Genomic DNA, 26,830 nt, shown 5'->3' with positions numbered 1-26,830 from the left:
GTCCCACAGCCCGCAGGTGGGTGGGGGGAGCCCAGGGCTGCCTGTGCCGGTGTGCGAGGGGCAATCTGGTGGTGTTGGGAACTTGTCAGAGTGGATTCCTGGGCAGATAGGTAGGAAAACGGCATGCGTGTTGGTTCATTTAGCGCTTTCAATTTGCTGGTTTGCAAAGATGTGTTGCAAGTCTGCACTGATGCCCGGAGCCAGGTTTGGTGCTGCTTCTCTGGAGCCAGGAGTGAGCTGTGCAAAATACAGATTTTAATGTGTGGGAGGATGGTGGGTAGGGGGATAGAAAGGTGGGAATGGGCCACTAAAGTGACTTGAAATCTTCCTTGATTCCTTGGTGCCCCCAGCTGGGTAGCAGCGTTGGCTTGCCCCACCTTGGCAGCACGGAGAAGCTGGAGGACACAGCCTGCCCTCCCTGCAAGGGGTGTTTTCTGCAGATGGATGCTACAGCTGCACCATGTAAGCGACCGAGCCCCTTCCCTGTGCACGCACACTTCATCCCGGCTAAATCCGAATGACGTGGTGCTGGGTGGCAGGCGCGGCAGCCCGCTGCCCCTCGCCGGGGCTCCCCCCTGCAGCCTGGTGGGTGACCCTGGTGGTCTGCTGCCGAGCCTGCGGTGGAGAAAAATGCCTTTGTAGGGGCAGCCGGGCTTTGGTCTGCCCTTGCTTCACCCGGAGGGCGAGGGGCTGGGCGCCCACCCAGCGGGGCTGCAGTTGCAGCAGGGGTCAGTGTTTTGGTGCTGAGCTGCCTGCAGCACCCAGCCGAGCATCGGGCACCCTTGAGCGCCGTGTGCCCTGGAAGGCAAAGCCTGTTGAAGGGGCCATGGGGGGGTGGGGGGCCTGGAGGGGTGCAGCACTGCAAAGGGCAGCACCAAAACATCAGCAAGCACCAGACGTGCCGGTAACAGCACCTTGGTGGTAACGCCGGTGGCCTCTGGGTCACTACGACTCAATGCAGGGCAGTTTGGGACTCTTTGGGATTGCGTTGGGTTTTGGTTGGGGTTTTGTTGGTCTGGGGGTGGGGTGGGGTGGGGGGTGACTGGTAAGTCGGTAAGCACGGAGTCCAGTGCTCAGCTTTTTAATGTCATTCGCACCACCGAGCCCAGGCCGGACCAGGCAAGGTGTGCCTGGGTTTATCGCAGGTTCCCAGGCAGGAGCAGGAGCCTGGGGGATCCGCGGCCGCAGGTACCTGCGGGCTCCGCAGCTTCGTCCCACAGCGGCTCCCGAAGCTGCGGCCGGTTCCCGGCCGGCACAACGTGCTTTTGCCATCTAGTGGCTGTCCCGGAAAGGCCCAGAAACGGACCAGGGTAGCCAAGGGAGGGATCACCTCACGTAGCTTGGAAAAGACCTTTAGCATCATCAAGCCCAACCACTCACCCAGCACTGCCAAGCCCACCGCTAACCCCGAGCGCCGCTGCTAAGCGGGTTTTAAACGCCTCCAGGGATGGACCAGGTCGGGAAGGGAAAGCAGGGCGTAGAAATGGGGAGTGTGTACCTGGGCTATTCAAACGGCTTTTTTCCAAGTTGTTACAGACCCGCAATCGAGACCGGCGTGCCGGGTTTTGCGGAGCGCACTGCGGGCACGGGAAGGCTCCTGCTGGAGGGTCTCAGCCTGTCCAGCGTGTCTGCAACATCCAGAGGCCAAACGGCCTCTGCCAGCAGCAGCCCCCACGCCTGGAGGTACGGGTCCCTGTGCACGGCCACCTAGACGTGGTTGCTGGGGCACCAAAGGGCCTCAGTACTGGTTTGCACCACAGTGGTTCACCCTCCGTCTCGCTCACAGCAAAGCCCTGCGCCTGCTTCCAGGCTGGAAAAGCTCTGGGCACCCACCGCTTCCAGCAGCTCCTGTCTGCAGGTGACCAGGGGTCAGGCTTTGGCTGCTTGTAAATTGGGATTTTTGGTGTCAACAGAATTCCAAAGAGTGTTGTCACTTTCTTTTTATGTTTTTCTTCCCATATTGTCATTTCTGTTGAATTTCGAAGTGATGACAGGATTTGCTTTCCGTCTAGGTTCAGGAGTGTTCAAAATAAACCCAAAATGTAAAGAGGGCGTGTTCCCCTCTGCTCAGCCTTTCGGGGCACAGCTGTGGCGAGTGCTCTGCCCCCTCCACCGGCACCTCTGTCCCCTGCCAGGAGCCCCGGTCCCCTCCCTGTGCCCCGGCATCCCGCAAAACCTCACCGGCTCCCTTGCAAAAAATGGAACTGGCAGCTTTTGTCAAGATTAAAACACCACACGGATCTGCTGCGCTTTTGTTTTTAAACGCTTGAATGCATTAGCATTGATTTATTTTTAATACAACCAACCACCTGTGATTTTTGAATATTATTTCTATTTGTTCTCTTTGGCAGAGGTAATTACAACGCTGTTCTTAAGCTGTGACCGCAGCCTCCCAGCCGTGCCCTTTCCTTTTTATTTTTCTTTCCTTTCCTTTTTATTTATTTTTCTTTCTTCTTTTCCTAGCCTCAACTGGTCTGCAAGCCTGGGAACAGAGCGGAAAGGTTCAAGGTCACAGGTAGAGCCAACAGACCCACAAGCCTCCCTTCATGTACTCAAACGCTCACTCCTGAACCACTCTCTCAGCAATGTTTCAATTCACCTTGCACATATAATGAAAGTACAGGCAGGAACTCACTAAGCAAATGAGCTCCTCTTTTAATTCCATTTGCTTATGCTGCTTATTTTTCTCCTGCATAATTATTTTTAAAGGAAAATTTAATTTTGTTTAATGGGAACAAAGTTTAACACTCCATAAGCTTTGTCTTCTATAGCCCTCCATCTGGTAAGCTTTTTTTGCGGGTTTTTTTTTAATTATTTTTAAACCAGCCCAATAAATTGTGTGTGTTTGAGGCACGTCTCATTAAGATGAAATACTTTGATCTCGTAGGATCATCTGTTTTTAAAGAGGTAAAAATGATATGCTACATTTTTCCCCCTAGTTAACCCACTGTCAGCAGTGGGTGTGATGTCCCCTTCCCTGCCCAGCGCAGGCGCACGCTCTGCTGTGAACTCGATGCAGCCATCGGAGCCGATCAGAAGGAAAAAGGGGTCAGGAGAAGCGCTCCAGGAGGGCACAGCAGGGGCTAGCAAGAAGTAAGTGGCAAATCATCTCAGGAAAGGAAAGATTTTTATTTATTTATTTATTTAAGTACATATCGGGGGGGAGGCTGCAAGACGACCAGGAGCATGGGTGTACTATATATAGATGTACAGCTGTTTCCTTCAGGTGTTATAACTCAAAAATGTAGGATGATTAATTTTGAAAGTTGAAATGTATAGCAGATTCTGATTACATCTGAGTGTCTATAATTTAGCTACTTAGTAAAATTAACTTGACGTTTTTAGTGAGCTGTGAGGACAATAACGTGTGAAGAGACTGAAGAACAAGTTTGACTGCATGCTCTTCCCTTACCTCCCCCTTTTTCAATTTGCAAAGTTTATTTTTAACTTTTCCAGTTTTTCTGGCATCTTTCCTCTAATCCAGACAAATGAGTTTGCCTCCCCCTGCTGCCAGCTAAAGACACCGTTTTGCTATTGAGTTGTCATTTCCCTTGATGGACCAGGAGTGCAAGTACTCAGCAGCCAAGACTTGAGGCAGAGGCTCAGGCTGGCTCAGGTAAGGACTGCCGGTTGGGATCTCCAAGGCACAGAACGTTTCTCAGAGCACGACACCTCCAGGCAGGCTGTGGAACCTCCCCATTAAATCCATTTTTGTACTTTAGAGAAGGTCCATTGCTGTGAGCTTGCAAAAAGCAGGTCATACCAGGGACTACCGGAACGGCCACCCTGAAAGCACATGGCTTTATGTTGTTTCTCTTTATTACAAGCTCACATGCACAATGGCTTGTGGGAGTATGGTATATGACCAGCCATCCCGCTAACCAGTGCCGATGTGACCTGTGTGGCACCAAGCTATCACACTGGTAACCGCCCAGAACTTAGGCGTGTAGGCCTGCCCAACGGGAGGATGCAACAGCTCTGACCATTTAATATGAATCTGCAATTTAGAAGCAATGGGATTTAAAGCATCTTTGTGGTATTCAGAGTTAGCTGAGTATCATCAAACTGCTGGGAAACTACTCCAAGCAAACCAAAGCTTCAGGGGGAGGAGGGGACCGATTCTGACTTGTCTGAGCCTCTGTGTGCTGTGCATGACCTACCAGACCAGGCAGAACTACCTGGCCAGCTCAGAGCTGTAACCGCAGGCTGTCGCCACAGCCGTGTTCCAGTGAGCACAAACTCATCTTCTGTGGAAGCCTCGTACACATCGGTTATGTTCTGGGGTGCAATAGCCAAGGACCCAATATAACCCCAGTCCTGTGCAGAGATTTCCCAGGCCTGGTGCTAACCTTCTTACATGACGGAGGCAAGTTATCTTGCATAATGGGGACATCACAAACTTGGAAAACATAAAAAAAAATCACACAGTGTGTGAAATTTATTTAGTTCAATCAAGTCATGATTGCACCATAAAGCCTACTTTTGTAACCAAAAAAATCACTTTACCCTACCAAGACCGTAACTTCAACTAAACTCTTTTCCCAGTTCACTTTGCCACTGCAAGCAGTCAGCTCTGCTCTGAAACTGGCTGCTCGGGCAGCTCAAACCAGAGGGAACATTGAAAAGGCAGCAGGCAGGACGAGCAGAGCACAACCAGGCATGTTTAATGCTGCAGTTCTCTGGCCCTGCCAAAATATCGCTACTATACATACCGATGTGGGACATAAAAATCCCTAGTAAAAGACTTATTTTCAAAACTGTTTGGCTGTGTCCCTCATGTGGCCTTCCGTCCTCTCTGTACAGGTCTCGAGGAGGCAGGGGGTGACAGGGACGTTCTGTCAGCAGGAGGACACCCTCTGATCACAGCTCCCTGAATGCACGTTCCCAGCACTCCCACCTTGCCAGACCAGCGCTTCTGCCATACCTTACAGACGCTGCCGTAAGGGCTGGATTCCTCGGGCAGAACTCCGGGAAATGAGCATGGTAATGAGGAGGCTTCTTTGTTTAGTATGAGCTCAAAGTCTGGTGGTTTAAACGAACTAACACAAACACATTAGTGATTATTTTTCATTTTAATTGTCTGCTTTTTAAGTAACATTTTCAGACATAACATCATCTCAGTTTTTAGCAGAGCAATAAGAAAGCTCAGCGTTAGGCAGCTTCCAGAAGAACCTTCCAGATATGTTTAAAATGCTTTAAAATATTGAACGTTTCTCAGATGGCTACAAAACAATGACAACTGACAACAATATATTTTTTTTAACCTACATTCTTTTAGCGGTAGAGAAACAGGTGGGAAAGTGGATCACGCTTTCAAGACCTGTTTGACTATAACAACAAATAGTTTTATAACATAACAAGTACAAATATAAAATTTCAAATTAGCCAACTTTAAAAAAAACAACTGGCTTTTCTTCAATACCTCCAGTACCTTGCTTCTGTAATAAATATTAAAAACCATCATTACATTACAGAAAATGTTAAATAAGTTATTTACCAAAAGATGTCTTTTTTTGTCTGTTTTTTTTTGGTCAAAGGCTGATGCCATTAAAAGAGCTGAACATTTTTACATCAATAAATAGTAAGGCATAAAGAAGCAAACAACAATCACAGGACCAGTCTTTGTAAGTGGAACCTTCTCCTTCAGAGAATCCTTTTTTTGCTGGTACAGAAAGGTGATTTTTGATTCTCAGCTGGTGGGACCTGGTTAGAAAAGCAATAATTATTACTATTTTACAGTACTTCAAATGCACACAATTTGTCCCTGGGCCATAATGCTGCAAATAGGAGCTTCTGTGTTCAGCAGATCTTCAAATTAAAGCGGTAAGACTTCTGTAAGCAGAAAGACTGGTTTATGTCATCACTTTCTAACTCAGGTAGGGCTGAGACAACAGTACAGCCGCTGCACAGGGAAGTGTTCAAGAAGACACTGCTGATGAGGATAAGGGAGAAGAGATTCACGGAAAAGGTTAGAGGAAAATTTAAGGAGGGGGCTGAGAAATGTCATTCAGAGGGGAGTGTGTGAGAAGGATGGGATTTAGGAGTCAAGAGGTGCATTACATCCTTCTGGGACTGAAGTCTGAACCTTCTGGGAGAAATCAAATCCAAACAGTGATTACTTGAACACTCAAACTAATTTAATACACTGCATTAGCAAAAGGCTGTTTGCAAAAGCTTTGCCTGTTGGGTCTATATTTTTTTAAAAAAGCACCACCAGTTATTAACACATACACAGGCTTTAAATAAGGGTGACTTCTGTGAACTTTTTCAGTAGACAGGTTATTGGATTGTGATGTGCTGAAAATAAACTCCTGGAAGAAGAAGACAGACATGTATATTAATCTAGGGAAAGCATCAGAGAGGAGAGGGTTTAGCTGTTTACGTGGTCAGTCATAAAACTCTAATTCAAACATCAAACATTGCAGAATGTTTATCATAGTAAAATGCTGTCACCCAGACTTGATTAGGTAGCAAATCTAAAGCAAATAAGACTAATTCTGCAAAGTACTACTGACACAGCAATGCGTATTTCTAATGAGTATATACCAAAGAATTAAAAGCAAGCAAGAATTTTACTTACTTCCAGGTTTCCTCTAGCCTTCTTCAAGACATCATGAGTTAAAACCACTGGAAACAAACAGGAGATTACAAACAATACTGCACAGTCTTTCTATATTCCCTGTATTCAAGTCTTATGACCAAATATTAAAAAATGTATGAACTCACATCTGTGTGATGGGCAGAGACCAGGCAATCTCACACAGCTCCCCCCACCACTTCAACTTTCTTACTCACCAAAATGCGAAATGGTTACTCCCTGTTCAGAAACTCAGGCTGATGTACAAACCTCCAGCTGCACCACCAGAAGGTTAAGGGGCGATGCTGGACAAGCAGACAGCACAGGGGGCTGGGGGGCACTCAGGACCACAGGGCAGGTCCCAAGCAGTGTCACCACCTGAATGCCACTTCCTACCTGCAGCCCATGTTCCATCTAGCACACCGTCTGCTTTTCAAATCTAAACATCAGGGAAGTGTTTTTAAAGTTTTTCCCACCATACCAAGAATGCTACTGAAAACAAGCACAGCTCATCACTGCATTTAACATCACCGATACAAACAGTGCCCTGCGATACTGATGACCTGGTTCCCTTGACCTAAGTCATCAAAGGAAGACTTTCTGTTAATTTTTAAGGGGAGATGGTGCATGATCTAACTATAATTTGATCTATTAGGCAGCCTACTTGTGCTGGGGGGAGCAGTTAGCAGGAGGGGGAGAAAAACTGCACAGTGGAGAGGTTATGGGGGATGATGGGCTGGGAAGAGGACAGATGGCAAAAGAAGTCAGCCAAATCCTCCAGCAGTTCAAGGACAAAGCAACCGATATACGCGTAGGGGAAATCATGCCAGTGGCTCGCTCTGAAGGGTTCCAAGTTTTCTCTATTCATCCAGCTAGTCTGCCTCTGTGGGGACAGCGCAAGACCTGTGAGGAGGACGGGATGCTTCTAAACAAAACTGATATTTAGAAATGTCAGGTTAAATATGTGATTCTCTAATCTATGTCAGCTCCATATCTGCTGAAAAATACCATTCACAAGTACCAATTTAATATTCCAGTCTCAAAAATACACAATTTAGCCATAATAAAGATTTTTCATTACAATAATAAGAACCCAACAACTCCAAGGGTATAGCTGTCATGAGATAATTATACCCTTGGCAGATTACTGCAATTTGGCACTGCATTGTTACATGTTCAGAGGTTCAGATGAGGTTTATAAGCAGTGAGTTCTCTTGCCAGAGAAAGCACACAGAAGACTCTGAGCCGCAATAATGTTCCAGTCTCTGCCTCCAACTATATTTAGGAATGCTCAACTAAATAACAGAGGGAACCTGCATATCCTCAGTGGAGTGGCCAGCTAACAGGATGTTTGGAGAATGAAGGCAGGCAAGGTCACCTGCTGTGATGCCTTTGCTTTCTTACTAGCAAAAGGAGAAAAGAAGAAATATCAAAAATAACCGTAAACAACCTAACAAAGTCCAGCAGCTTCAGATGATCCACCAGTTTTGTTTTATGCTTGGTCAGGAATTTGTGTACAGACACAATTTAGAAACATTTCTGAAATTGCTCTTTAAGGCAAAGGTAACTTGACATCCATAATCTCCATAATCAATGAAACTTACAGAAAATCGTATCTCGGTTTTTCTGTGCAGCAGAGTGCTCTCTGCTCATAAAGAACTCTGCTAGTAAATTCATTTCACCTGGCAAACTAGATTTTTCTAAATCAAAAATATTAAATTCAGTACATGAAAATAATTTAGAGGCTATGACACTAACATCAAAGCTGCTGCTAGCCAGGCAGCACTTTGCATTAAGGAGATCTCAGAAAATGCAGGCTTCGTTCTATTAGGACCTAGTTTGGATGAGGCTTAATGCCCTGAAAAGGAGCGAGCAAAGTAAGGGGGAGATGTGCCATTTCTTTCTGAACGTATGGGCGGGTGAAGTGGCTGTGTGCAGGGGTAACGTGTGGCCATAAGGGTAAAATCTCTGTTGATATATACCCTGCCCAGCCCTACTGAAACTACCCAGCACGTCTGCGCTGTCACTGGAACCAGGAACTGACCAAACTAAACTAGCACATCTGCCCCAGGGACAGAATTTGGACAGACAGAACAGAATAGCTTTGATTCTTATATGACAACCCCAAACTGAGCTATTTAACTGTAAAACCTGAACAAAACATAGTTTTGGATTTAAAATAAGTAACTTGTACATCAGTTAATACAAAAATTCTGGAAGAAGTGACCAAAATCCAGCCCACAAATGCTTTAAACAAAAAAAATAATAATCTGCAGGCAGAAGAGACATGTACCTTAGAAAAGCTACAGGCTATGGAGCAAAATAACATTTATTCCTCTACACTGCATTTAAATGACTTGAGTCACTTACAGTATTGTGGCCATTTTCATAACTTTGTATGATGTGTAACATTTTACAGTCTAGATAACTGATAACACAAGTGCCATTCCAGCACAGACTAATGAGTCACTTAGTCCCACCTCCTAAGAGAAGGATAATTATTTTTTTTAAGAAGAAAATTAAACCCTCCTCCTGCAATACACATATTACCATAGCATGAAGGTAGAAAAGAGGTTAGCTCCATTCAAATCTCTTCTGATGAGTGATTAAACTCTAAAGCAGAAGAGATGCACCTCTTCAGACACCTGGCTTAACACAGCTACAAAACAGTCCATATCCCACTTGTCTTCCTGTTTCCAGATATTTTCTAGATACAGCTGCTAAGGGTAAAATATCATTTCACAGCACATCCTAATTTTTCTTTACAAAATGACTCATAGTAAGCTTCTGTTTCCCTTGTTCTGAGCCTTCTGTTCTCTTGCACTTCTCAGTCTGGTGTAGAACACTGACAAATCTCCTTTGCTGCTGCGTTGCCTTTTCCCAGCATTCAGCTATCTAGTGTGACACATGCAACAGACAGACACCTCAGAAACTCTAAAAGCCTAATTCCACATTTATCAAGACTGAGGCAAAATCGCCATTTTGACAAGGACAACGTCAAAAACTTTGGCTGGAATGGTCTACAGCAACAGTAACTTTGCCTCTGTCTGGCACTGCTGTAGGATAGTACAACTTGGGAATGGCATTATCTGAAATGGAATAACTCAAGAAATCAGCAGCAATTAGTGGCAGCTGCATAGACTGACACATTATCTGTGGGTTGTGTAAAATCACAAACTGCTTCTCATGATACTCTGTGCAGTCTTTTGCAGTTGGGCAACTTCTTCCCATTTGAATGAGGTGCCATCAGTTCTGTACAGTCAGAACCTCATGAATTGTTTTGTCACTAAAAACTGACAGGGCACAGGAAAGCACCAGTCAGAGCAATTGCAGAAGAATGAGCACCTATATTAATTTTGTTTCTTCTCCAATTTTAGAGATAGGCACAGACAACAAAAATAAAATAAGAACCTATAATAAAGCATACACTTACACTGGTCAATGATGACTTTCTCCATGTTTTCCTTCAGCTGGTTTGTGGAGTGCAAGCGTTTCACTGTGCTATGTAACTTCTTCTCTTGCTCAGACAGTTTCTTACGTAATCTAAGTATTTCTGCTTTCATTCCTTCATCCTAATTTGAGAGAAGAAAATATTAAAGTATTATATAAGTGGTTTGTACACCGTGAATTACTAAATACTTTTGTACAAGACACCTCAAGTTTCCTTAGAGTATGAACAACTCAAGTGAAACAACATTGAGTGCCTCTCCTTCCATATTCACATCCCTGATGACACACGATTCCATGACATCTGCCAAGAGACAATGCATAGCTGGCTTTTAGTGCAATTAATTTTTATGCTAGTCTGAGAAAATTCTTAACACCAGTGCTTATTTTTGGTTTTAAACTTCCATTCCCCTCAACTAGAAAATATAAGGCAGGCCAGTGCTGTGGGATCAGCAGGTATCCTTCTGCCAGGTTCAGAACCTCCAGCCTCCTTCTCCAGTATTCCATTAATGGTTCATGCTGCCTTTATAAGAGGGCTAAAAGGCATTGTACAAATGACCAAGACAGTTTTATTGCAAAATTATTTGGCAGTATCATTATTTAAGGTTCAGTTTTCAACACCAATTCCAACCAAGTTACGGTTAGTATCTTGTAAAACAGGACTATGAGTAGTACTGACATAGTCTGATAGTATCACTGATCTGGATCCTCATGCAAACTTAAGCTTGTACATATTTTTTCTCTTGTTGTGCCACTTGTTAAATAATAGTATCTTCTGGAATTCGCCCCTGGCATTTAGCTCTTCAGAAGAACTGATTACTCACAACTCCTGTGGGGCTGCAGAGAAGGCAGTGAATGCTCAGTATCTTTTAGAATCAAGCTTCAAGAGACATCCTTTCAAATACTGCATTTAAGACATCAGAAGCAATCTAATATCCTGAAGATCTCAGAATGTCGGAGAAGAAGAGAAGAAACTCCAGAATCGATTCTGTTAGGCTGTAATTAGGTGCAGTCCTGGGAACTCAGATCCCACACACATTAAGGTCTGATTTTCAGAAGTGACTGATCCAGATCAGGAAGGTTTAGATCAGCGTGACAGTAAAGCATTAGATGCATCACCCACATACTGAAAGCCCTCGGGGGGGGTGGGGTGTGAGATATGTTCAGATACTGCAATCCAGGCCAACATATAGCTGTGTGTATAGATTATACACATAAGGATAAAAATGTAAGTATACACATTTGTCAAGACATCCCAAATATGGAGCTGAAACATCAGTGAATAAATTAGACGACACAGTTCATTCTTACTGCTTCTGTGATTTTACACATTTAAGGATGCTAGAAAATAACATTAAAAAATGTTATGAAAATTTTATGTAAAATGTTTACTTTCCTAAAGTTTGGGAGAGGGTTTTAGCAATATCCTGCTTCCCTTAAGAAACACACACAAAAACCTCAGTGAAAACACTTTAGATTGTTTGAAACAGTTTCATTACTGAGTGGTGTATTATGACAGTATGGATAATTCATTCCTCATTCAGTTTACTTTCATTCATTTGCATAGTGCAATCCTTTTTAGTGAAAATGTTATAAAACTTGTCTTGGCATTTTGTCACACTTTTAAAAAAGCATCCTATTTTACAGCTTAGGCATCAAAAAACGTAAAAGAAAAATGTAGCTCAGATTACATCAAAGTTGCTGAAGTTTCTGTTGTTACCAGTATATACATAATCAAATTGAATTTTGTTCTGTAACAGGGAGTCCAAACCTTTTCTTGTTGAAACGGAGCGTTTGCCACCTGCCTAGGTTTCCTGACTATCATGTAACAGGGTTGCAGATTACATCTTTAATATAAAGTATTTTGTAAATAAACACTTCGGTATACAATACGATCAGGATAGAGAGCCAGCACACGTTCAGCCTCAGCCTTCGGTGATGAGAGCTGACTAAATCCATGTGTCCAGAGACTGGGCATCCTGGGTCCATGATTTTCAAAAGATTTTCCCAAATGACACTTTCCTAACTGGTGCATCTTCCTCGATACATTACAGCAGTTCAGAAAAGGCCAAAAAAACAAACCTCAAAACCCCAAAATGAAACATAATAGTACCTGAGTGCCATGAGCAGTACCGTGTACAGCTTTCAGTGGAAGGGAAACCCTCCAGAGAAGTTTCAGTAAACGTGCAGCCTCCTCTAAAATCTGCTGTACCGTGTGAACATTTGCAGAAAAGCTATGCAGCGATGCCTGGTCCAGTACCTGTACCATAGGATTAGAGACATGTTATTTTTTATGCTTAAAACATTACGAAAATATAATCTTAATTAATGGCTTAAATCCAGCTGGTATGATTTCATATTTAAGATGACGTACACAGCTATTGTGTGCGCCACAGAAGCTAATTTGTTAGTTTACAAAGACTGCTGAATTATGCATTATGTGAGAATTTCAGAGAGGGAGGGGATTTATCCTAATCAATAACCATGATTAATAATAGATTATATTTACTAGATTTGCTATGCCACATGGTAATAGCTGGCAACTCTCTTCGTTCTCCATTTGCATTTTGTGTCATGTTATTTGAAAGTCAAATGATTACAGACATCAATTGAAGCAATATAGATGTTTCTTCCTTAGCAGACCCTTTAAACTGTTCCATTTAATGCTAAAATAACTATCAGGACACACATAAAATGTTTTCCTCTGCTGACAGATGAGAAAACCAAATTGAAGAAATTGCATAAATGTGAAATAAAGGAGGCAAAGAATGCAAGGGGAGCAAATGAATTACCAAAGCAATGGCGATACAGAAGGGGGAAGGGTAATGAAAGAAAAGCATTCACAGCTCTTGCCCCATGCAGCGCATCATTTGAATACTTATTCAGCATTGTTATCTAACCAGAATCCTCCTGTCACATAAAATATCCCATTTGCTAAGTAGTCTGAAACTTCAGTGATGTAAAGCTTGATAGGAAACTGCAAATTTTGAAACTTACGGCTTTTATCTTTACACCAACAAAACAAGTTAAAAACTTACAGAGAGATTACTTTTTCAGTCATTATCAGTATCTTAACTAGGTCATTTGAAAATATATGATACTTCAGAGAGTCTTAAGTGTCATTCAGACATCATTTTACTGTGTGAGCACACATGTGATACCACAAAAAGAATTTCAGAATTGTTGATGACTGCATCTTCAATAGCTTTACTAATTATAACTAGAAACATAAGTAGCGTGAATTTACTTAGTAGTTAAGAACTTCTGGTTTTTGAAGAGCAGTGAACATGTTTTTTACAACATTTATATTATCATAAAATCATAGAGGTGAAAAGGACCTTCATTAGTCACCTAGTTTACTTTCCCACTCCAAGGCAGGAAAGCAATAAATGTAATTTTTACATTTACATAATCTGTTCTTAAAAGCGCCTCCAGTAACAGCATTTCTAAGCACCCTTGATTCCAGTGTTTCATTATTTTTACCACTAGTATGTTGTTTTAAATGCTTGATCCATGGCTTTCCTGTTGTGATTTAAGTTTTTTTTACTTCCTTACAAGCTGCCATGGACACATATATGGTTCCTTCCCTTTTGTTGGAGCTGGTAGATAGATTTGTCTTACTCAATCCACCCCAAGTATGCTATCATTAACTGTATCCAGAAATCATCAATATTAAATAAGAAAAAATTACCATAAGGAAACACTAGTTGTTCTCCTGATTCTAGAGGAAAAGGACTGACACTATTCAATACAAGGCAAACATTTTATTGGTTTAATTATTAAGACTATAGCAACAGCACCATGACTTGGTATCACTGTGTCACACATGAAGCAGAAAAGATGAAGCACTGTCTTAGAAGACAGTATTTGATCATTAATGAGATATTTAAGTTTCTAAACTAGCTACTGATATAGCTAAAGTGTTCAACTACTACCAGGAAGTGGAAAAACATAAAAAAGCTTTCCTAGTATGAAATAACCCTCATTAGCATACATCAATCATTAATGTACAGTTCTAACCTGATGTTACTAAAGGGCTGAATACGACCAAGTGAGAACTTCATCAGCTGTGTATCAGGTTTCTTTCATTTGTCTCATATTTCCTGGGTTTATTCCAAACCTTCATTACAGGAAAATCTCCTTAATTATTTTTATCCTTAGGCTACTGATACATACCCCTGGTTTAAGCCCTTCCTAAAGCATTTGAGAGTTTTATCTGGGTTCTTTTTGTTGTTGTTTTTGTTTACCTTTTCTATCATTTCCAGTATAACAACCACCAACTTCCACAGTAAAAGCAAGTAGTTTCACCTCATTTCAAGTTGCAAGTATAAGTACGATTGCTTATTAAAGGACCAGAATTAACTAATTTATCCGTAGCCTCATTAACCCAGAATCACAAATAGGTGCCTGCATCTAGATGAGACTCGGACTGTCAAGGCTGAGATGTCCTGGCAGAGTTATTCAGTTAATGGTGCCTGCTGCACCATTAACCTAGTTCTGTGCTTTTGCAACCCATACGTTTTGCACCTCTAGGTAAAATTCACCATCCTTTAACAGCTTTCACTATTTACCTTTATTCCAGGCTCCTGCAGTTTCGTACCAGTGACCTCGTGTAAAGAAACCTCCATTTCTGCTAAAACTTGTTGCCCTTCTGCAATCTGTTTCCGTAGGGCATTATAATCTTCAATCAAGCCCAGAACGTGGCGCCCATTTTTGTCTGCCCACATGCGATGTCCAGGTACAAGGCGAGGGGTACATGCTGTACTGGACGATGAAGTGCTACTGCAGTGTGAAGTGCTGTCCAAATCGTCTTTAGAGGCCAAGTGCGTACCTGGGACAGAAAAATAGTTTATTTTTTTTTATCTTTATATGTAGTACTAATTGACACTAGACTTCTCTTAAGTAGCAAGTCTGGGACACTGATAACATGCACGTTTAAGATACTTTGGGATGTACCTGTTTTCAGCAGCGAAATGCAATGTCCATGCTTCTGCAGCTCACAATTGTTTCTGCTGGCAGCAGGGCATTTGCAAAGATTTTCTGTATATATTAAGACAGGACAAGGAAGAGTATATCATTAGAAGGCAACGGGCATTAAAAAAACTTCCTAGCTCTACTTCTGTTCCTTTTTCTTGCTGATGCTCCACTTGGACTGTGGAAGCAGGGAAACACAGCTAATTTTCTAGTACCACACCATGTATCTTCCAGTATTTACCTACATTTATCTTTTTAGCATCTACCCAGAGTTTCAGGTATCTTCAAAAATAAGTCATAGTCAGGAAGTCTACAATACTTTCAATGAAGACATTTTATTTAACAAACATAGGCTTCCCGTTAACTCCACAGAACGTATGATGCTCTCCACAGCCATACACCACGCTAAAGATCTTATCTATACTCCCCCTCTTCAGACCTTCCAAAGTCCCTACATACCTATGATTAAAGACTAATCACAATACATCTCAAAAGGTAATAAATTCAGCTGTTGACATTCCAAGGAGTTTTTCTGGTCCGTATCATGCCAGGCTATTATAACTCTACTCACCATTTTCTTAGAAGAAAGAACGAGCTTCTCCAGCTCCTACCTACACTACCTGATGCAGGTCAAAAGTAACATCTAGGATTCTATCTAGAAACTAACCAGGAATAAATGCAATTTGGGGATACTGGTGGCACAGCTTCCCCACAAGAGCTGTTCCACACTCACTCGATCATGACTGGCCCTAAGGAGCACACAACTGTCATTTACTGTTGAAGTATAAAGTGCACAGAGAACAGTACCAACCTGTAAAAGTTATTTGCTACATTCAGCATCTTTCTTACTTGTACAGAGTAGCGCAGAGCTATGCTCATTATGTATTGCATCTGAAGTGTGATTCCGATTGGACATGATGGACCCACAAAAGAAATGCGGTGGTAAAACCCCCTGTTATGTCTCACAGGCTCTCACACTAATCCTCTGGCTGGTGCTGCTTGCTCTGTGTGGTGCGCACAACAGAGGTAGGCATGTTCAGGTGAAGCATATGGACCTACAAAGCCCCGTTACTACTGGTTCCCAGAACAAAATGCATACCTGCACAGGCAGTAGAAGAGTGGCCTGATACTGGAAGTACAGAAAGCTGTCACTATGCAGAGTACTTTAGCAGTAAGGAAGACGTTCCAGTGTCCTCTGTATCCCATGTACATCTATACTGGGACAATAATCTAACCCCGGGTGTAAACACTATATTCTCCTTGATTTGCTAAAACAGCATCACTTAACGGTGATTGAAATAAAGGTAAAATATTCTTCAAGGGCAAAAAGGGGACAACTAATTTATACAAAGACCATTTAGTGCACTTATTGATCATTCGAGTAAAACGTACTCACGCTTAGCAAATGCTATATAGCTCTGTATTAAAAAGAGAACCTATGGCAATTTAATGTAGGTACCCTTCCACCCCAGGGACCGTCTGCAGATGCTTTTCCTGCATGCGAAGGGAGTGGCAGCTGGAGGCTATATGACAGTGCAGTGTGCATTCCGCCTCCCCATGCACTAATAGCTCTAACAGGAAAGGGATCTGAAAGGCAGCTCCCAAACATACAGCTGATGTTGTATAAGGCTTTAAGAGCATCTGTAAAGAACAAGGCACAGGTTCTGCAGCATAACAAAAGCACGTACGGCACAGTACCATTCAGTCCTGCATGATGCTGAGATTCTTGTTTGAAAAGACAGTTGATATTTACAGCTGGCACTGATCCCACTTCCTCTGTCTTTTCTTTTGCAAGCTGTTCCTCTAATTTTTCATGCAAAGACTTGTTTGTCTCTATGCTTCTTTCAAGCTGCACTCGCAAACTCTGTATTTCAGTCAATAGTTCATGTAAGTCAAGTGGATTATTCTGATCTTTTCGGAATTCGTCTGATGCATCACATCTGGGATCTGAGACAATTTCAAAAGAAACACAACATCTTTAGCAATTAAAATAATATTAGCCATTACCAGAATGCTGAGCAAGTAAATTATAGCCAGTGTTATCCTCAATATTAAGAATTAACTACAAACAGCATTAAGATAATGGTTTGACAAAAAAAACATGTCTTAATTGCTTCTGCCCTCTTAAAGAGTCAAAAATTATTTTTCACTTTGTCCATAAAAGCTAATAAGTCTCATGCCAAAAGCAAAAAAAGTACAATAAAAGGAGAATGAATAGGATTTACAAAATTCGAAGTGCATTAATGCACAGTCTGGGGAAAGAAAAAGGCATGGGTAATCTCGGAGTGCGGAGGAGGGATGGAGTAGAACTGGGAGTTAATTTTATACACAGAAAAAAAAGAAAATAGAGATCACCTGGCAACCAGAGGACCAAATCTGAACCTGAAAAAAACAAGAGCTGTGTTCGTCTTCTTATAAAAGAAGGTCAGTACACAAACAATCCCATTTATTCCTTCAAGCTGAAATCAAACTGTTCTCCAGAGCAGGAAGGGGTTCAACTGCACGAGGAGGGTGTTGCTGCTCTCTCATTACATTACCAGTTCTGCAAGGAGACTTACTTCCATCCCTGAGCCAACTTTGGCTTAAACCTTATGCCAACAGGACTCTTCTGCTGCAGCTAGGCATGAAATACAGTGATGGTAGGGCATATTACTTAAAGTAGCAGGAAGAAAAAATAATCAACTTTTACAAGAACTTCCCGTGGGAAATTTGCTGGATCCTGTAATGGGTTTGCAGCAATGAACAGCATTCCACTCTTTTGCCCAACCATACCAACAGCTATGTGGTGGTAAGCTTCCTTAAAAGGGGTAGGAATAATTCTTCTGTCTCATTCCTACTCCTCACCTTTAGCGACAGAAATGCAGAAAGGAAATTATTAAATGTCTCATTCAGAAAGCAGTGCCAGCACTTCTCCCCAGCCCTAGGGAGAAGACACTACCCTCGTACTCAGACAAGAGACAGCACAAGCTACCTAAGTAAGCACCACCTGTGAGGATGCAGCAGCATGTATTTAGATGACAAGTAAATATCTAAGATCCCCACAAAGCTTATCCAGCCTGAGCCACTGAATCTCCAATATTTGTTTTTAGCTTAGCTGAAAAGATAAAGGGAACCTGAGTGTGACTAGTCAGAACATATCACACATCTCAACTTCGCAGTTACACTGCTAAGTAAAAAGCAGCATTTGATCATCAAGTTGTCAACTCTACTTTGCATAGTAGACACAAGTAGAAACAAACAGCAACCTAGCCCTACTGTCCCTTGACGAGATCATATTCAGAGAGAAGGGTTTCAAGGGCTAAGGGTGTAGAAACAATTGTGCACTTATACCTGTCCTCTTCCTTCTTGCTTCTTCCAGCTTTTCATAAACCTTGATCTCAGTTCGGAGTGACTGCAGTAACTTCTCATTCTCAGAGACCTGATGTTCCTTTACATTAATTTCTGTTTGTAGCCTGTTAAGTCCGAATAAAACAGCTAAGTTAAATGTTAAATTACTGTATTTTGTTTCAAAATCTAAAATCCATTCCCCTTTCCTCCATAATTCTTCTCTTGCATTTTGAATCTATCTATGCACCTCATTAATGTTAATGGCTACAGCTAAACACGTGCTTGTCACACTGACAATTTCTTCTCTAAATGAACATCTAAATGTGGACAGAATCAATACCTGTTTAATTCATTACGACTGCTGTAAATTTGACATGTCAGATATCTGATTTCATCTTCCTTTTGGCCAATTTGTTTTTGCAACCTTTCATTTTCTTTCTTGATGCATTCATAATCCTCATGAAGATGCTCAATGATTGCATTCTTTTTAGAAAGAGATTCTCTTAACTTTTCATTTTCCTTTTGCTTATCTGAAACAAGAAGAGACACAAGGTATCGGCAATGCCCATGATCTACTAAAGGTACGCTTTTTAACAAAACCAGCTTTTTCAGAGACTGTCAGAAAATAACAGCTGCTCTTGTGAGTTTTAGGATCACAGTATTTCAATTTTCTAATTAATTTTGCTAGATGCATTTACTGTAATGTGCAACATTTAACTCCCAGGACTCACAAAGGCTCAACAAAAACCTGTGTACAGCCTTATGTGCCAAATGCCCCAACACCTCTTGGAATTTGGTCAGAAGGATAGTATTCAACAACTAGTGGCAGCACGATCCCAAAGCAGGCACACTGACTTTGCCAATCCTCATAAAATAATGGATTTGACTTCTCTTTAAGAAGAAAAGAACTTAGCAGGATTGTTCTAGGGCATGTTGCATCCATGTTCGTCTTTGCCTCACAGAAATCCCCCTGTCCTCTCCTTCCCAGCCCTATTCATCCACCCAATGTATCATATCAGTCCTCCTTTCCTTGGCACAAGCTACTTCCCCAAACTGGTTCTAACAAGAATTGCTGATAGAGGCAACTGAACATTTTGAGAGCTGCAATCACAGAGGCTTATCGGGACCCCAAGTTTTTTGTGACCTGTGTTTAGCATTGGAAAAGAAGGTGGCAATCTTAGCAAAGAAACAGCAGGGAGGAATCGTTTCATCTCCCAACAGTTAGAAAATCACTCCCTCATCTTCAATAGTCTTGTTGAAAGCATATGAAAATGGTCATGTCCACGTGCTCTTAGAAATGTGCATCACCAGCCTTTCACTACTGAAGGGCTAAGCTAAGACTAGAGACAGAAAGCACCTAAGACCAAAACATGCAGGAGGTACCTAGGAGCCTTTTCTTTCTCTAGTGCATCCAGGAATAAAAGGAAAAGAAGCTCACAAACTCCAGAGATACCAACATTATTTTAAAACACAAGGGAGACAACACCCTGTTCATCATGGTTCTGATAAAAAAGAAACGCTGGCATTATCAGATCATATCATCAACCGTGGAAACAAACAAAAGCAGGGATATATTAATTAAAATAGTAGAACCTGAACAAACTGACAAGCACCAAGATGCACCAGAACAGATGAGAGAATACCTGACTCTGGTAGAAGCACCAGTTCTTTTACACAAAGAATCTGAAAAAATGGAGACCTACAACCTAATTGTGGCTTAAGCTGCTTTTAAGAACCTAGTTGGCAAGTTGCTGGTTTTCTTGGGGGGAAAGAAGAGGGAAGACTTTAATCGTCTCTGTTCACAGGTCTGAAAATGAGAGAAGTTTAAAATTAATCTGAGATTACAAATACTTCCAAATGGAATCCCTCAGTTCTGTTCTCTTCTAAAGTGCTTCCAGAAAGGTGACTTGGCCTGTCCAGTCAAGCCTCTGTAGCAGCCTTCGGAACCTAAGTGTAAGTAGTTTGCTTCCCTTTGCAACTCTTCCGTACCGAATGGCTTCATTTTCAACAATAACGCTATTCTATGGCTTTCTCTCTCTCTCTCTCTTTCTCTTTTAAAGGGCTTCAGAATGGAAGCATGGAGAAAAAGGAGGAAGAGAAATAGTAATAAAAGGCACAGGGGGAAGAGGAAAAAGAATGTGTAAAAAGAAAGGTGTGCAAAAAGAAGAATGGAGTAATGAAAGTGAGTATCAAATGGAAAATGCTACAAATAAACAGAAAGAAAGAGCACTACTGCTACTCCTTTATCATAGTTAACCCCAGTTTGAATGCTTATAGTTGAGCATGGAATTTCAGTGGTGGGAAGAATGGTTAAGTCAGTTTAATGAGTGGACTGTTAATATTTTATTGTTTTCTGATCTGGAACAAATTGCAGCACACTTCTGTAAAGCACAGTTTCACATTTTTACCTCTCGATCCTTTTGCTAGCATTGCATTCAGAACTTGATTTTGCTTCCTCAGGAAATGTATTTCAGAAGTCAGGGAATTATGCTGCTCTGAGCCATGGATAAAAATGTTTGCAGAACCTATAAATATATACATAAAAGATGATTTATGAGTCATCTCTAGGTCATTAAAGATTAAACTTTCCAGACAAGAACAATTTAAAAAATAGCAGGAAAAACATGTTCTGAAAGATATTTCTCCCCTATATGTTTTGAAGGTTATCCCTACAGAATAAAAGGCAGTTCAGGTTAATGCCAAGTAATGCAAAGCCCTGAATCACAAGTACCTCTCATTGCTGGGCGACTATTACCAAAATTGCAAAATTACCTATCAGCCAATACCAACAGGAGTATTTTGTGACATTGCTATTCTTTGAAAATAATGCAAACTGTAGGAAGGTTTACCATATATTTCCGTCTTTCCCTGTGCATACTCTGTTGTATTCAGTGACAGCACTGCAGAGGACCACTACATTCTACCAGCTAATCCACGGTGGTCAATGTAGGAAGGAACGTAAACAGTCTATAGCGAACAGATTTGCTGCCACGCCAGCCTAGAGCATAAGGCTGGAGTCACTGTCTTAGGCTCTGATTACAAACTGAGAACCCATTTGGGATCACAGGGATGAAGATTCATCCCTCTTAAATTCAGGTATCTAAAACTTAAGATAACTGAGCCAGTGTTGATCAACCAGGCACCTCCAGAGAGCGACTCATCCGATGTACCCTCTACACACCTCCCTGCAGATGAGATGCCCTATCCTCCGAAGAGACGTACTTCTCTCCTGTGCCTCCATGAGAAGCTCTGGGCAACCGGCACAGATTTAGAGGTCTAACATTTAGAAACTTAAGGGTGATGAATCCTACCGTGAGGATTTTTATTGTGCTAGTTGTATGAATATAGGTGTTAAATCCTGTACCCAGTCAGTCAAATTCCAGCCTAGGTAATCCTCATAATGTACTGTATTTATGCTATTCCTCCCACAGCGATGTGAAATGTTACAGTACGGTCTGAAAAGTGCCACATTCCACTCTCAGGGTGGCTGCCTCTGAAATGCAAGTCAAGTAATTGCTATCGCCCTTTAGAACCTGCTTATAGTCAGTAAAACAATTCAGGACCCACCGGAATTAACATTACTATTAAAAGTATTTTTCAGTTGATTGGTTATCCCAGTATCTCCTATGCTGTACAACTTGAGGTAACTACATGAGTGTCAACTATTTGCTTAATAGAGAAATAACTAGCTGGCAAAAAAATTAGTGGAATGTATGAGGAGGATACCTTTCAGCTCTGGCAGTTCAATTCAACTTGATGTGCTGCACTTCCCCTGAGTAATCTCATTTTATTGTAATCCCAATTGAAGCTTTTACCCACTACCTAACTGGGATGTAGTGTGCCATGATATGCACCTCTTGTCGTTACTGAAAGACTCAAAGGCTCTAGAAGCCTGGCACTAATGGCATTTTACTATCTATATGTTAAAGAGTTGAGGCAGCTATGTGAACTCAAAAGCCTTTTTCCTTTCAGATTTTAACAAAGCTATTCAACTTGAAGTGGCAAGGCTTGATGGTCTCATCTTGATTCTAATTTAATTTATTGCCCATCACCCAGCTTCATCCTATTTGAAAGTTATGCTATCACAGTTCTACTGAAAGGCTTTAGAATATAACTATTAGTTATCTTACATAATAAGGGATAATGGAGAGCCAGTGGTAATAAGGCCACAATCCTGCAATTTGACCCACTACTGAGACTACTACTTCTGTGCAGAGCCCTGCTGACATCAATTACGCTCTCCACACATGCAAAGGTCCATCTAACTAGAGTAAAGTGGAGCATCAGGGCCTACAATTGCGATACACTTGAGTTTCCATTATGTTTTGTGCTGAAAGAGGGAGTGCTAAGGAAGTGTACCTTGAAGGTTTCAAAGGAAACGCTGGCTGAAAGACAGGCACTATTGAAAATCACACCCAAGAGGAGGGAAATATTCATTCCCAGGTAAAGCAAAATAAAGGCATACCAATGCTGAAGATAAGTCTGAGTAGTTAGTTACTTATGGGTTAAAAAAAGCCAACCAAACCCACTTTTAATGTTAACTGCTGTTAATAACATTTGAAACCTAGGAAACTCAAAATTAAACCCGTGATTTTATTTTGAAGCCTAACATTTGAAATGATTGAAGAAATTATTTTAGTTCTACTTGCACTGCAAACCTCAGCTCTCTAGTAACGACATAGTCATTACCAGCACTTGAGTCATTTATAGAATACTAGAAGCCCAAAGGCATTTAAATACTCAGAGAATCTGAATATTAAAAATAGCATGGCAAAAACAGTGGGCATAAGCGTGTATCTACTTCCATATAATATTTATCAGACAAGAATAATTCTACGCATTAACTTCGGTTGAACAACCAACACAATATCAGATGGATTTAACAGGCTCTCATCAACAATTAAGTATGTTACTACTTGGTTTTGTTTTTTAAAGGAAAACAAACTAAGGATAATAAGTTGAAAGTAAAAAAGTTGTTTCATATTATTACGTCCCAAAGCTAAAATCCGCTTCAGCTTCACTTAAGAACTTCTTTTTATACTGCAAGTCAAAAAAAGCCCATCTATCAGGAAAAAAAGTAGTATTGTTACGAGAAGAGAGAATATGCATATCTGATTAACACGACAGGGAAACAGGAAGCACTGAAAGAACACAGTAACAAAAAGAAGCTGTTCTAACAGGTAGCTGCTTTTTTCCTTTCTTTTCCAAATTTCTCCTCCATGCATTGCTAGATGTGCTAAGACAACAAGAAGACAGATGGAAGGCATAAGACAGTTTATAAAGAAAATATACTTTCACTGCATTAATGGATGCCCTTGCCAGAATCTTTATGAAGCTGTAAAAGAGTTGGAAGTGTTTCAGTGTGGTTATTTCACAAGAACAGCATGCCTTTCCAGCAACGTAAATACTTCATGAATGAAATGGATGCTTTTTATACACCTTTCCATCACTGTAAATTATTCCTGAAAGCAAGCTGCCATTTGCAGGTAGTCTCCATTTAAACAACAGAAATGGATCATGGGGATGATGTAAAACATAATGAATCCAATGTCAATATTAGTGAAACTGAGTAAAAGGAAAGCATGTATGTATTTATTGCCTGCTTCCAGTCTGAGTAATATTGTATATTAATCAACTGTCCTATGGGGGGAAATGTGGGAAGGAGAGCAAGAACAAAGTGTAGGAAAGTATGCCTGGTATGGTGTGCTTGAACAGGTGCTACAAAAGCACCCTCAGTGAAAGCCTGGCTACCTTCTTCTGAAAAGTCTTAAACCTACCACAGAGCTTGGCTTTCAAAGATGCTGAACACTAGAGGCAGAGCACAGTGACTCTGAATTTGCATACCTATTTTTAGTATTTTTCATCCACTGCTTTATATTAGAGTTTAGAATGAAAACCACCTCTATGTTAAAATTTCCATCAGTTTCTGTCAGGTATTTCTCATTAAAAACTTACAATGTCATTTTGTCCAGAACACATTTGTCACACCAATCGACTGAAATGACAAGCTGAACACCATGGCCTAGGCTCTGCCTTACAGATGTTTTGTCCCTGTGTGCAAACAGAAGCTGGCTTTAAAGCAGTCACAAAATTCCAGAGAAGGCGTCTCTAACAGCCCAGTTAGCCGTGGTGCTGTACTGACCACCCTAGGTATACACAGAGTAGGCACAGGAAAGCTAATTCCACAAAATCCCTACTTTGGATCAATAGCAGCAATGTAATTTAGAGCAAAGCACCTCCTATATTCATACTGGGCCTAGGCCCAGTGAAATGAAGTTGATAAAATGGGCTTTGTCTCCTGCAGCTGCCCCTGGCTGGACTTGGCAAAGAATTCAAAGAAGATGACATCCTAAAATCCAAGACCATTACAACAATAATGATATCCCAAAGGCAGAAGGGGGAAGAAAAAAAGAAGAAAAAAAAAAAAAGCAAAAAAAAAAAAAGCAGGCTGTTTGCTGATAATAGAACTAGAAGGGTGTTTCAGTTCTCTGTATGAAATTCAACCATGGCATCATCAAATGTTGTAAAACTACCTGATAGTCCTGTTCTTTTAGCAATGTGTGCAACTGTAGGTTTGAGGCCATGTGATGTACCTGTAGCCCATAAAAGATTTGTGCATCGGTACTGGACACGCTCCAAGCCATGGACTCAGGGCAGAGGCACATTCGATCTGTATTTATGCCACTCTACAGGCAGCATGGAAAAGCCATGGCTGCTGCTGGAGCTCAAGATGCAGCACTACTCAGAGAAAGGCACATCATTTTCCAACTGTAAAGGGGTGGGGGTTATTCAAAAAAGCATACAAAACATTTCCAGCAGCATTTGATCCCTCAGGCTTTAAGCATGAAAGGTGGATTTAATTTTTCATGAAATAGATTCTTACCTTGATCTAGTTCCTTGTCTGTTACTTGTCTCTCAAGCTGCTTCCTCAGTCTCTCATTAGTTTTTATGGAGTATTCTAAATGTTGTCTCAGAATTCTAATTTCTTGCAGATGCTCCATTAATAACTCTAAATAAACCAAGAGACCACTTGTTATTTAAAGAATATGTACTCCTGTCAAATCTAATGCCTGTTAATACTAAAAAATAATACAAAGCTGCTCAAAATGGCAGACATTAAATAGCTGATCCCCCAACAGTCTCTCTTCCATATAATCTGCAAACCGTGCATTTAGTGAAAACTCCAACTCTACATTTTTCCTTAAAACAATGGTCCAGTTTTAATGCTCTTTACATTTCTTCTTCCTACAAACTGTAGTAGATAACAATTTTATCTAGTCAAAACATTCCCCATACTGGGAAATGAATCCAAAGTTCTGCAATGCAGCTCCACACTCAGGCTTGACGCACCAATAGTATACATTTTTCCGTATAACAATATGAAGCTTACCAAAGCACCTCAGACATAAATTTGACTTTGACTTACACAATGCGCACCATAATAAATAAATCTGTTCTATCAAGTTTCATTACCGTACCTTTTCCTTCTTGCTTTGCCATTCTACAATTTTTCTTCCATTGGCTGTAAGTTTCAGCTTTGCTCAGGAACTTATCTGTTCTAACTGTCACTATCTTATTTGTCAGTTTATCCATGTCATACACTCCTGGTTTACTCTGCAATATTTTTCTCCTGAACAGTACGTGCTATCTCAGCTATTAAATTTTCATCACTGCCTATAACAAAGTACCGCAAGCATCACTTGTGCTTAGCGAAACTATCCAGGTCAAACATGACACCACTTATTAATTATGCAGCACTTACAATTCTCAAGAAAACACAACACTGGCTTTTATAAAATTAGAAAATCTCTCTTTTTCAATGTAATAATCTCTTGACAATTGTCTGTTTTCTCCTTATAACTTGTCTATTTAAAGACTGTCTGGAGTACTGTAAAAGATGATAGTCTAAAACAACAAAGACACAAAATATCATAGTTAATTTTGTTTCAAACAGGAGGTAGCTCAAATCGTTGTCATCTCTGTATGGCTTATTACTGAAATTGCAATGATTATGCAAGATACTGGAAAGCTGAAGCAGACAAACATTCTTCATTATTTCTTAATTAGTTCCCTTGTGTCTTATTTATCACATTTTCCCAATATCTAGCGAATCTTCAGTGGGAAAAAAAATTACCTGGGGGAAACTTGTTTGGCAGAAGCGCCAGTGTGCCATGCTGTCCCTCTAGGTCATGCCTGTGCTCAGGTGATCCAGGAGATGACTTTTCTGACAAATCAAAGTCAGACAAGCTATGAAGAGCAGATGGTACAGGTGAGTCATCCTTCAGTTGCTGGTACATTGTGGTGTTCTTCTCATTATCCCTTTTGTGCCAAACAAAACATTTTGAAATATAAAAATTATTGTATCACTTTGGAAGCATGAACAGAGAGCATGGTGTCAAATTTACAGGACACAGGCAAAGCGAGGGAATTTATGCGACAGAACATGACAAACGACTACACATCAGAGGTATATATCACGACTGAAATGCAGACCTCACTGAAGTC

At 41.2% G+C, this 26,830-nt stretch overlaps 1 protein-coding gene and 2 long non-coding RNA genes across 8 annotated transcripts in view; 2 read left to right on the top strand and 1 right to left on the bottom strand.

Moving 5' to 3' along the window:
- Positions 1-307: 307 nt before the first annotated feature.
- On the top strand, positions 308-4,173 carry LOC114010466 (uncharacterized). Its single transcript, XR_003551890.2, has 3 exons — positions 308-462; positions 2,940-3,093; positions 3,485-4,173. It is a non-coding gene; the product is annotated as an uncharacterized LOC114010466 (long non-coding RNA).
- An 884-nt stretch (positions 4,174-5,057) lies between these two features.
- CDK5RAP2 (CDK5 regulatory subunit associated protein 2) overlaps positions 5,058-26,830 on the bottom strand; it is an 83,292-nt gene continuing 61,519 nt past the window's right edge. For 4 of the 6 annotated variants that reach the window (XM_055808995.1, XM_055809199.1, XM_055809158.1 and 1 more), the window contains 11 exons: positions 26,460-26,644; positions 25,209-25,334; positions 20,734-20,850; positions 18,666-18,855; positions 18,329-18,450; positions 16,697-16,945; positions 14,981-15,064; positions 14,596-14,855; positions 12,138-12,284; positions 10,011-10,149; positions 6,634-7,480 (listed from right to left, as the gene is read on the bottom strand). In XM_055808995.1, coding sequence (XP_055664970.1) covers positions 7,260-7,480; positions 10,011-10,149; positions 12,138-12,284; positions 14,596-14,855; positions 14,981-15,064; positions 16,697-16,945; positions 18,329-18,450; positions 18,666-18,855; positions 20,734-20,850; positions 25,209-25,334; positions 26,460-26,644 — 1,840 coding nt within the window. In that variant the 3' untranslated portion in view covers positions 6,634-7,259. The other 2 variants (XM_055809040.1, XM_055809258.1) reach the window with 1 other exon arrangement.
- Positions 19,771-26,536, top strand: LOC129784839 (uncharacterized). Its single transcript, XR_008747975.1, has 3 exons — positions 19,771-20,278; positions 20,386-20,507; positions 26,433-26,536. It is a non-coding gene; the product is annotated as an uncharacterized LOC129784839 (long non-coding RNA).

Source organism: Falco peregrinus, chromosome 1 (genome assembly GCF_023634155.1).
Source record: "Falco peregrinus isolate bFalPer1 chromosome 1, bFalPer1.pri, whole genome shotgun sequence".
Taxonomy (NCBI): Eukaryota; Metazoa; Chordata; class Aves; order Falconiformes; family Falconidae; genus Falco; species Falco peregrinus.
This window is presented reverse-complemented; position numbering and strand designations above follow the sequence as displayed.